The 12,037-nt window shown below is 42.9% G+C and overlaps 1 protein-coding gene across 3 annotated transcripts in view; it reads right to left on the reverse strand.

The window, feature by feature from the left end:
• Positions 1-2,165: 2,165 nt before the first annotated feature.
• LOC109290195 (toll-like receptor 2) overlaps positions 2,166-12,037 on the reverse strand; it is a 17,846-nt gene continuing 7,974 nt past the window's right edge. Inside the window, exons 1-2 of one of the 3 annotated variants that reach the window (XM_019506605.1) lie at positions 7,914-8,389; positions 2,166-4,699 (exon numbers count right to left, since the gene is read on the reverse strand). In XM_019506605.1, the coding sequence (XP_019362150.1) occupies positions 3,358-4,689 (1,332 nt within the window). In that variant the 5' untranslated portion in view covers positions 4,690-4,699; positions 7,914-8,389 and the 3' untranslated portion in view covers positions 2,166-3,357. Of the gene's footprint in view, positions 4,700-7,746; positions 8,390-12,037 lie in introns of those variants that run through there. The other 2 variants (XM_019506606.1, XM_019506607.1) reach the window with 2 other exon arrangements.

Below are 12,037 nucleotides of genomic sequence, written 5' to 3' on the forward strand. Positions count from 1 at the left end.
CCAACTTGTGCTGCCTCACGTGAGGAGGACAGCAGCAGGGTACTAGTACTGGCCCGTGAAGATTCCTTTGAAGAGGAGAGACTGGGGACACTGACTTGCACACCTGGTATGTGAAGCCCTGGGGAAATCTTTAAGTCAACTGTCAACTGAACTGACAATTGTGATTAGGCTAGACTGTGAGGTGAAGGGGAGGTGGCATCTGACACTGCTTTAAAGACGCGGCAAGTTAGTAGGCAATGCAGGGAGGTACAGGGTAACATAAGGCAGGGAGGCTCTGCTGGGCAATTGTTTGCAGCTGCTCAGGGCCTGCAACCCACCACTTGGCTATGCAAGCCCTTCTTGGTGATTTTTTGCCTGATTGCTTCTTATCTGCTCACAAGATTTGCTGAGCACAGAGCTCTCAAAAAGGCTCATTTCCCTGCATTCCTTGATTTTCCACTCCATTTGTTATGCTGCCACTGAAAAAATGCAGACCAGATAGGAACTCTGTTAATGATGCCTGGATAGATAGGGTTGTCATCATCATCAGTACCTGCGTGGTGTGGTGGCATGAGATTGCAAGACTGGTAAGTCATGTCTGTGGCCACATATTGACCGGACAACGTGGCAGGAGGCATTCATGAGAACAGGAGAGAGAATGGCAGTCCAGCTCAGGAATGCAGAAAATAGCATCGCTTATCTATAGTGAAAGTTGTTGATTATTGATTATCATTTGTTTGTCTTTTTAAGCAGTCAAGGCTTATTGTTATTGCTTGTTGCTATAAAAGTTGTTGTAATAACTGTTGTTATAAAAGTTGTTGATTATTGCTTGTGGTTTTAAAAGTTGAAGAATATTGCTTGTTGATTACTGTTACCTTGTAAATGCTGAGTGGTTTGGTAATTTATGTAAATTATGCTTAATATACCAGTTACAGTTAATGATGATAAACTATTTTATTTTCTTTCAATGTGGGCCATTAGCAGGTAATCAAACCAGGCTCCCCGGCTTTGTTCTCATCACTGCCAAATCAACAGCTGTTGACAGAGGCACCAGTAGAGAGGGTAGTAAAACTTGTAAAACTGGAAAACCTGGTAAATCCCCATCCAGAACCCATGGTGTGGCAGGTCACCAGTGTGGGGCACTGTCAGGGCTGTGAGTGGGGTTGTGACAGAGATACTATTAGTGACAGGTGGGGGGGGCGGGATGTCTCACTTTGGACCTGGAGAGTCTTTTGGACCAAACCTGTTTAGATATGGGGAGTCCTGTGAGAGGGCAGGTGCCGTTTGCTCTGAAGGGCAAATGAAAGTGTGCCAGGGCACCCTCTTCAGGCAGCCAAGCAGTTCTTCATTCCTGGATGGAACCAGGAGCAGATTATGGGGTGACAGTGCCGTTGTCAGTAAGGGCTGCCTGCTGCTGTTGCAAGAACGTCCATGGGCCTGATTGTGGGGTGAGCATCATGCAACTGTGACCGACATGGCAGCACAAGGAAAAATAAATCAATTATGAAGCATGGAGGCTATGAGCTGCAGTCCTGTGAGCAGGAGGGCACCATTTGCTCTGATAGCAAATGAAAGCACTCTTCACTTTAGGCAGCCAAGGGCTTCTTCATTCCTGGGTGAAACCAGGGGCAGGTGATGGTGCCGTTGTCACCCTGGCCAGAGCGTTGCAGGGGCGGGGGGATGGGGGTGCAGTTTTCTGTGCTGGTGAGCAGAAGATTGATTCATGTGGAGCTGGATGCACTGCTACATATGGTGTTCAAATATGCACATTATACACAAGCACCTAAAAAATTGCAGATATCCTCTCTCTCTCCTATCTGCAAATTAAAGCGACATCTGGTGGACAAATGGGCTCACTACATAAAAATTGCAATGGCATCTGGTGGACAAAGGGGTTTCTTACACATCATTCAATAAATTACCATGTATACTTGACAGATCCATGGATGCATTGTATTAATTTGTGTCAATGCAAACTAAAATACATCAGGACGTTTATTTGGAATCGCAAACAGGTCATTTAAATTGTAAAAAAAACCCATACGTGTAAACTGTGATGCAGTTAAACTGAAAAAAGGGACAATTTTTGTCATGTCTACAATAGCCCTATATGACGTGTTGTAAAGGGACATCACACAACTCACACAGCTGGTTCCAGTCTTCCATAAACAAAGATCAGCCATCCCTTTTGGTCTAAACTCCTTTTATTTCAGGTCAATCAAAACAAAGGAAGTACAGAAGTAAAGTCTCCCTGAGGGGACCTGAGAATGCCTTCACTGTGGTATTCTGCCCTGAGCTGTGTGGATCAGCCTCTTGTTTCTGGAGGCTGCAAGCTTTCTGAGAGTTAAAAGGCATGGTGTGCAGTGAAGGAAAGCTTTATGTTAAGTAGCTAAGTATAGTGTGCCCTACGCATTAGCAAAAAGTCCTTGATTTGTGAACTGAGTACATTGGGCTGAATTCTGATCTCCTTCCACTGATGTAAATCTGCATTAATTTCTTTGATTCAAAATAGCTGAAAGCAGTCTGCTGCCTGTATTATTGCTAATGCTAAGAACCTGTCTACATACCCAAGTTGTACTGTAACTTTTTATACCAATACTGTCAAGGTGCTACAACTCCCATACTGTGCATGCAATTAGACTGGTGCTTATATAAAGGCCTTCCTCTTGTATAACTTATTCCAATATGGGAAGTGGAATAAGCCATGTGTTTATGTTGCATCTCCATAGGGGCTCTATGGGTATAATGGCAAAAATCTTGTCTGGTGCAGTTATACTCATAGAAAATCTGCGTGTAGATCCAGCCTACATGCATGGGGCAGGAAGTATTCAGTACCTCACTGGCAACATTCACAAGGACCTGGCAGGTGAAGGCATTAAACTACCTTGTGTTATGGAGTTTGTCTGGATACAGAATTCAGATCCTCTTCTTTCTAGCTTGCCCACTCCAGACAAATACAGGCATGATTGTGCTGGGGATAGTGCCAGAGAGTGACTAGGGAGTTTCTATAATGCTACTGGAGCACCAACACTTTTCTGATCACAATGGTACTTTAAAGTGATGGCAACACATTTGCTAGCATCTCAGATGTCTGCAACCTCCCAACAGATCATCCCTACAAATGGTGTGTTGAGGAGGCTCAGACAATGGTGCTTCACTGGTGGCTTCATTGATTTAATCACAGGAGTTGGTTGGTCCTTCTAATCCTCTAGCCTGAGCAGCTATCCCAGGAGAGCTCATCCCACAGGCCCTGGTGCTGCAGCAGAATTGGTCACTGAGATGTTTTGCCCTTGCAGAAACAGTATGCCTTATAGCCTCTTTTCTGCTGCATGAAGGGAAGAAGCTACAGCCTAGGAGCAGGGCTGGCCAGACCGTGCTTTATGTCTGGCAAATCAAATTATTCCAGCCACACATCAGTATGAGAATGGCACAGACAGGAACAATCACTGTGGCCTTGTTGAAGTGTACTGCTGAATCAGGCACATCTTTCACCAAAGTACCCTGGTAATGGGGTGGGGACTTACATACATAGTCTTGAGGCCAGCCTTGCAGCAAGGACTCTGTGTTTGCCAAGGCCTGGATTTCACCGGCACCTGAGCATGAACAATTATAGGGATTCTGACCTGCCTTCACATTCCGCAGGTGTCTCAGAGACCACAGCTCTTCCTTTGAGAGATGTGAGATCAGGTTTCCATCTAGAATAAGGACTTCTAAAGCAGGGTAGTTCTTGGCTGGGGGGACAGCATGCAGTTTGTTATTGGACAAGTGGAGTTCCTTCAGGAAGTGGAGTGGGAGGTCTAGAGCATGAAGATTATTGAAACTTACATCTAGTACTTCAATGTTGGGAGGCAGAGGTATGACAATGTGATCTATGCCTGTACTGGACAAGTTAAAGATGGAGAGAGAAGACTGCCATAGACATGAAGAGGAGGAGGAAGCTGCAAGGTTGTTTTCACTGAGATCTAGGTGGGCTAAATTGGTCAGCTGCTGCAGCATTTCACATATGGTGTAGTAGGAGATCAGGTTATTGCGACGGAGTTTTAGTACCTGTAGCTCTGGGAAAGCTCCCTGGCAGAATGAAGATCCCAGACTTTGATCTTGGAAGTGGTTTTCTGATAAATCCAGATGGTTTAATGTTCTAAAAATTTTGCCAATACCACATGGAACATGGGCAACCTGGGACTGTGTCACAGTCAGATTCTGCAGGCTCTCCAGCCAGCTGCTCAAGCTGGAGAAGTCCTCGGCTCTGTCCACCAGGGAAGTGGAGGTCACATTGTGAAAGTGTAATGATGAGATTGGCAAAATCTGCCCAGCCATGTGAGCCCAGCTGGCATTTCCAAGGAAGGTGCAACTTTCAAATTCAAGTGTTGTGACTTGAGTGTAGGAAAAGAATTTCAAGACAGATGCCAAGAGAACCTCTGGAATACCAAGTTCTCCAAAGATCACCTTGGTTACCATCAGAGTTCCCAGCATGTCAGTTACTGATGGTTCTAATCTGAATGGTAAGAACCCTAAATATTTCTCCAAGTTTCCTCCTCGAAACTCAAATTCAGTGGCAAGGAGACAACGTGTGAGACTTCTTACAGTTTTCTCAGATAAATGTAAGCAGATGCAGTGCTGTTGGGAGTTATTGAAAAAGCATCTTCCTTCTACCTTGGAGAGTTTCAGTCCTGTGAAGAGCAGAATCACCAAGTACTGAGCGATGTGCATGATGATTAGCCTAGAAAACATAAGAGTATATCTCAGACCTTTGCTTATGAGTGGTGGGGCTGATTTAACTCCTGCAGGTGTGACCTACTCTCTCTGAAGTCAGTAAGAGCAACTTGTACTCAGTAGTAAGAAGAAAACACCTGATATGACAAAACTGTTGGGGTAGAGGCAGTATCTTTTATTAGACTTACTAGATAGCTGCAAAAATATTTCTTTTATTTGCAAGCTTTCAGGCCTAAATGCCCTTCATCAAGCAAAGGAGAGTTCAAAGATTGTAAAATTTCTCCTAGGTAGAAACAAAACTTCATATTGCACAGGAAAACTAAAAGCTGGTAAGGTTCTCCTGGGTAGGAAAGTTCATTTGTAAAAAGGCTGCTCCATGAGTATGCAAGTCAGGCTCAAACAAAGGCTGGATCATACTGTTTATCTCAGGTGTCAGATGGCATGTCAGTTGCTGAATTTTGCTTCTTTCTTCAATTGTTCATGTTGTACAGAAGAACTAAAAGATGGTATTGTTTTCTGGGTGTTAAAGTTCATTTGTGAAAAAGCTGCTCTGTGGGTATGTAAGTTAGGCTCAAACATAGGCCTGAGCTGGTTGTTCAACCCAAGGTGACCAATAGCAGGCACGATGCTGGATTGTGCTTCTTTATTCTTATGTTGTGAATTTTTTGTTTCAAAATGGCTAATTATGAAGTTTGCAAATAAAAATATTTTTTTGCAACTATCTAGTTGTTGTAATAAAAGATATTGCCTCTACCCCAAGAGTTTTGTCTGCCCATGCCTCTAGACCAACACAGCTACAACAAAATCATCTGATATGAAGCCTTCTCACATCCACTGCTGCCACATTCCCCTTTTCACTGTCTTGGATCCAGTATTGGCCTGGCACACCCAAGGGATCAAAAGGGGGAGAAACTGGAAATGCTAAATTACCTTGCCCTAATTACCCAGGTAGCTCATTTGGTAGACTGCAAGACTTAACTTCAGGTCATACATTCATAATATGGTGGGTTTGCTACATCAAGGAATCATAGAAAAGTAGGGCATATCATTTATGTAATGCAAAAGGTCAGTATATTTGTTAACTGAAATGAGTGTGGTTTGAGTCCACTCAGAGATGTTGGTTGGGAAGTTGATGTAGCTGTGGATAAAATTAAACAATTAATTATTTAAGTGCAAGTTAGACAAACATTTGTCTTGGATGCTTCAGTCAGGAGTGAATCTGTCTCAAGCAAGGGCTTGGACCAGACGATCTCTTGTAGTCCTTCCCAACCCTATGAGTCTATGAACTCATAGTTTAGTGATCTGAACACAGAATTTGGGGCCAGTAACTCTTTTTTCATTTCCAGATAGGGGCTAGACACAAACATCTGGTTTTTACTGAGAGAATCACTGTTCTCCTAGTAGAAATCAGAAGTGTACAGGCATTCAGACTTTGTCTCCCAGAACAAAAATGGCTCCTCCAGGAGAATAACCCTGGGACAATCAGGACTACATCACTCCTGGAAGACTGAATATCACCAGTATCTGTATGGGAAGGCTTTCACCATCATAACAGACCACAAACCTTTGGTAGGATTATTTAAGGAAAATAAAGCAGTACTCACTATGGCAGTGGCACAGCTACAGCGGTGGGCTTTGACCCTAGCCATGTATGAGTACAAGGCAGGCCATCAGCATGGGAATGCTAACACCCTGAGCAGACTACCTCCACCGGACTCAGCCCCTACAGAGGAGCACCCTAGGGAAGTACTCTTGCTGTTGAACATTTGGAACAGTGAAGGCTCCTCAGATCAAAATGTGGACTAGGCAGGACCCTATCCTGTCTAGGGCAATGCACTACACCTTGTTGTACAGCTGGACAGCCCCCCGTCCATTTTTTTGCTAGGTGTCCTTAGCAAAAATCTTTCTGCATTTATGGCACTGGGACATTTTGTGCAAACTGGGGCTGAACACATGCCTCCACAGCAAAAACATCTCTCCAAGTCTCTAAACTTTTGTTAAGAGCTTTGCACTTGGTTTCTTAATTGTCTAGATATAAATCCTGTACAATTTTCACTGCCGCTTCCATGGCAGTTGCCACCTTTACACCTTGTCCCAGGTCAGGTCCCTATCTGCTAGTAATTGTTATTGGATTTTTACCTCACCAACTCCACAAACAAATGTCTCTCATCATATTCTCTAGGGCATTTCCAAAAGAGCAGTGTTCAGCTAGCTTCTTGAGCTCAGCAGTATACTCTAAAATTGATTCACCTTCCTCCCTCCTTCTGTTATGGAATTTGAAAAGTTCTTCAATAGTGTTTGGCTTTGGAGTATAATGTTCAGATAAGACCTTTTGCAACTCTGCCAAATTTTTATCTCCTGGCTTTTGAGGTTGCAACAAACTTCTTAAAAGGGAATATGCTTTGCTGCCACAAACACTGAGAAATATTGCCTTTTGTTTGTCCCTATCAGTGATTTTATTAGCTCGAAAATGATGGTCCAATCTCTCAATATACTGCTGCCAGTCCTCAGTGTCTGGATTAAATTCCTCAATTTTCTCATAGAAAGACAGATATTTTCACTGCCACTGTTAAGTTCCTTACTTAACAAAGAATACTGAGACTTGCTTTTCTCCATCCCCAAAACAACAGGCTGTTTTATTCAGGAACAAACAGCTAACTAATGAAAGTAACTCTGGACAACAGAGGGTGGGGTTCTAGCTCCATCCCATAATAATGAGGACTAACAATTTGACTCTATAATTGCCTTATTACTACACTGCTCCCCTTCTCTTCTCCAGACCAGGATCACCCCTGTCTTAGGAAGGCATGGAGAGCAGGGGAGAGGGGGTGGCTACAGATTGAGTGTCTGTACAGCTCCCTCTTCTGGAAGGATTTCTACTGGGAAATTAATGGCTGGGAGCATCTAGTGACTCACTCCACAGCCTATTATGGGCAAGTTGCCCTGACTCTCTCCATTTCTTAAACTAGGATTTTAATAAACACTATCCTCACAGGGGGTGAAAATTAATACACAAATATCTGAATGGATAAAGTGCTATTCTGCAGGCCTGACCCTGATCTGGGCTCTCAAAGAGCAGTCTGGAAAATGCTAGTGATCAAAGGTTTCAGGAATGCCTTGCTTGTTTTTGTTCTAAATGTTTGTTTCAGCTGCTCCTGGGTGACTAGGGGAGCGATTTCATTCCAGCAACATTGCAGAGAGGTTGTTATTAAAAGACTCACCCACCAAGCTGGGAACTGGGATCTTTTCCAGCCAAGGAAGCAGCTCAGTTGCTCTTGTTTCTGAGAGTCCTTAATTAAGTTGCCAGGGATTTTTCTTCTGTGAGCACCTCTGGTCTGGTGAGTGTGATCCTTTCACTCAATGACCTACTACCTGGAAGAGGCTCCCAGCTGCTATTTCTTCATGTGCAGCCCTGCTGCTTCAGTTTTCTAAAAACCCAAGCCAAACAAGCACAACTGCAGCTCTGACACGCAAAGAGGAAGAAGGTTTCTGGGTGATGGTCATTTCATAATCCTCCTGAGAAACTTCCTTCCCAGAACATGTGCACCAGCAACAGGCTTCTCCAAGACACAAAAACTGATTGAGTCTGTTGTAATCTGTTGTCCAGAAATCACTTCTGTTTCATTTCCTTATTGCGTGCATTCACTCCCCAAATGATGCCTGTTGAAATAAAGCAGTCCTGGACATGCCTCATTAACTTCAGCAAAATGTTAAATGAGTGCTGTAAGGTGAATTTTTGATGATTCCAACTTGCTTTACAAGCTTATCTTTTTATATATTTTGTTCAGAGTGGGCTGCTGTCATTCTGAGAGTGAATTAATCAATCACTTTGAACAAGCCAATCACATTTTAAAATTCAGTCTAAATTCTACAAATTTATGTATGGTTTCCTGACAACCTTTGTGGTCACATGCTGTACCATACCAGTGTCCAATCATTTTGCTTGTTCATGTGCCACCATGCTGTTTCCTTTAATGTTTGTCAAAGTCTGAGTTGTGAAACCATATCCTTTTGCAGCTTGCTTACTGACGTGGGTTACAAATAAGTTACAAAATTATGTCTTCAGAAATACACAAAATAGCTAATTAATTATATTAAAGCACAGATAGCCCCCTTTAATGTTACAGTCCCCTCCTTAATAGGGGCAGACCTTGGTTAATGCATGGTTTTTACACATGAAACCTAATTTATGCTTTTTTTAAAAAATACATGTGCAGTTATGGTGTTTTGGGGTTGTTTTTTTTTTAGAGGCAGCATTTTACACATATTTTTAACCTTGGCAGGGAGGACTTTACTATTTTTTTGAACCCACACTTGACTTTGAATGCATGCTGAAGCTAAGGATACATTGTTTGTGCTACTTTTAGAGCTGTTAACAACAAGAGATGATTTTACACATTATTTTTTTTATTGTGGCAGTAAACCACTGGAATCATTGTAATCAATTAACCAGTGCTTAAATGACCCAATTACAATCTGCCTTTTTTTTTTTTTGGGCGGGGGGAAGGTATTGGTTCCAGATGCTATGATTACTATATTTTTTGCTGCTTGAGCTGAATGAGGTGCACAGCTTCCTTTTACAATAGTTGCTGGGTTATTAAACCTGATAACATAACTCACTGTTGTTTTTTTTGTAGTAGTTGGAGCCATTTACAAACCAAACCCAAGGGTGTTTTGGTGGGACTTTTTTTTTTTAATACTAACTCTTTTTTTAAATGGTATTAAACCATATGGTGCCAAAGCAGGTGTATACTACATAGCAGTTTTAATATTACAATTTAGTAAAGGCAGTGCTCATGTTGCTAGCTGTGAACTGGGCACTTCACCACTATTACCATTTTTATTAAGTATTTTTAAAGTTCCAGTGCTTACATGAGCACTAGCACCTCTTTTTTACAGGGTGTATGTTTTTGTTCTACCTAGTTGAGGACTTGGAATGCATACACAACTGGTTTACATTCCATACCTTCATTTTGACTACAGCTCCCAAACCTTGTTCTGTGACAGCTAATTTTAGTACAAAGGGCTGATCTGGGTTTGGATATGCCAAGGCAGGTGCTTGCATCTGTGCCATTTTTAATTGGGTTATTGTCTTCATTTGTTTTTTATTTTGAAGCTATTTTTTTAGAAGCTTAAATAAGGGTACAGCCTTTTTAGCATACTTTTTTATAAATGTTTGGGAAAATTCAGTTAGGCCCAAGAATGATTTTAAGGAGGCAATATTTGTGGGTGCTGGTAATTTTGAAATTACCTTAACCCTTTATTTATTAGGACTTTGGTCCTTAAATTACTATTTTTGCTTTTAAAAAATATAGATTAGATTAGGTGCCACTTGCTACATTTTTTACATTTTTTGTTCACTCCAGAGGCAAATTTAAAATTTGATTTGTTTCAATGGCTGCACACCTGTGCTTCTGAGGAATTACATGTAAATTATTATTATTTTTTTTTACTTCTTGCAAAAATATTTGGTTTTGGTTTGGTAAAGGATTTTTGGGGGTTTTTTACTGATTTTTTTTAAAAGGACTTTACTATATTTGCCTTCCAGAACTGGAATGGGGAGGATTTATTACTGAAGAAAAGCAGTGCCTGTATTTACTAACATATTTTGCTTAGGTGTTTCTTTTTCCTTTTGAGAGATGGAACTATATATTAATTGGTTGGCCCCATAAGTATAACATGAGGGCACTTTTTGTAGGGCCACCTTTGCTGACACTGGGCATTCCTATTTTCTGGGAAAAGCTGAGGATTTCTGCTGACTATTTTTTTTAAATGTTGGAAGCCCATGGATGGGGAATGCATTTTAACCTGCAAAACAAAACCAAGAAACAGTTGAGGCAGATGCGTCACTAAACATTTGGTTGTTGTTTTTAGGGGTTTGGCCACCTTTTCAAGCCTTTAACTGGGATGTATTTTAATTAATTATAATTATATTAAAGCACAAATAGCCCCTTTTAATGTTACAACAACTTCATTCACATGGAAACAGGAAGTTTTTCGAAGTGCCAGCCCTGCAAACCTAGGGAGCAGGGAGTCAAGCGAGACTCTCAGGTGCATAACTGCCAGCTGGCTGTGAGCCAAACATAATGAATTATAGGCAACCAGGGTGGATGACTGGAGACCCTCTGGGTTAAAATTCGTGGGGAACATGGCACAGGGGACACAACGGTGGGAGTCTACTACAGACCTCCCACCCAAAGTGCTGAGCTTGACCAGGAGTTCGCCTGGGAACTGGCTAAGGCCGCATGCTCCAGGACCATGGTTGCCATGGGAGACTTCAATTACCTGGACATCTTGTGGGAGGATCACTCAGCAAAATCTGAGCAGTCACAAAGCTTCCTCTTGTGCATGGATGACCTCTACCTGACTCAAGAAGTCTATGGGCCAACGAGAGGCAAAGCGCTGCTCGACTTGGTACTGGCTACAGGGGATGACCTAATTGGTGACCTAGTGATCGATGGGAAGCCGGGTGACAGCGACCATGAGCTGATCACCTTCACCATCCGCCATAAAGCTGGCAAGTCAGTCAGCAACATGGAAGTCCTTGACTTCAGAAAAGCCGACTTTGACAAGATCAGGAGGCTTGTCAGTCAGGTCCTAAGGGACCATGACCCCAGGGAGAGGGGAGTTCAAGAAGAGTGGTTGCTCCTCAAGGAAGCGAACCTCAATCCACAAACTAGGTCTATTCCATCTCGGAGGAAAGGCAGCAAGAGGGCACAGCAGCCCCCTTGGCTCTCCAGGGACCTAGCAGACCTCCTGAGGCTAAAAAGAAAGGCCTACAAAGGATGGAGGATGGGATTCACCTCCAAGGAGGATTATTCTGCACTGATCCAGTCCTGCAGGGAGCAAACCAGGAAAGCCAAGGCTGCAACTGAACTCCAACTAGCTTTGAGCATCAAGGACAATAAAAAGTCCTTTTTCAGATATGTGGGGAGCTGGAGGAAAAGCAAGGGCAACATTGGACCCCTGCTGAACCAGATGGGGCAACTGACAACTGACATGCAGGAAAAAGCCAACCTATTAAATGGGTACTTTGCGTCGGTCTTTCATCAGTACCATGGTACACCCATGCCCACTATGGGACAGGGAGGTCCTAGTGATGGAGATCCCCTGCCCTCCATAAACGCTGACCTTGTGAAGGAGCATCTTGAGAAGCTGAATACCTTCAAGTCAGCTGGCCCTGACAATCTACACCCCAGGGTACTCAAGGAGCTGGCAAGCATTATAGCCCAACCTCTGGCACGGATCTTTGAGACCTCCTGGCACTCTGGTGTAGTGCCCAAAGACTGGAAGAAGGCCAATGTGGTGCCAATCTTCAAGAAAGGGAGGAAAGTGGATCTGGCAA

Source organism: Gavialis gangeticus, unplaced genomic scaffold (genome assembly GCF_001723915.1).
Source record: "Gavialis gangeticus isolate Ggan-Ray unplaced genomic scaffold, GavGan_comp1, whole genome shotgun sequence".
NCBI lineage: Eukaryota > Metazoa > Chordata > Crocodylia > Gavialidae > Gavialis > Gavialis gangeticus.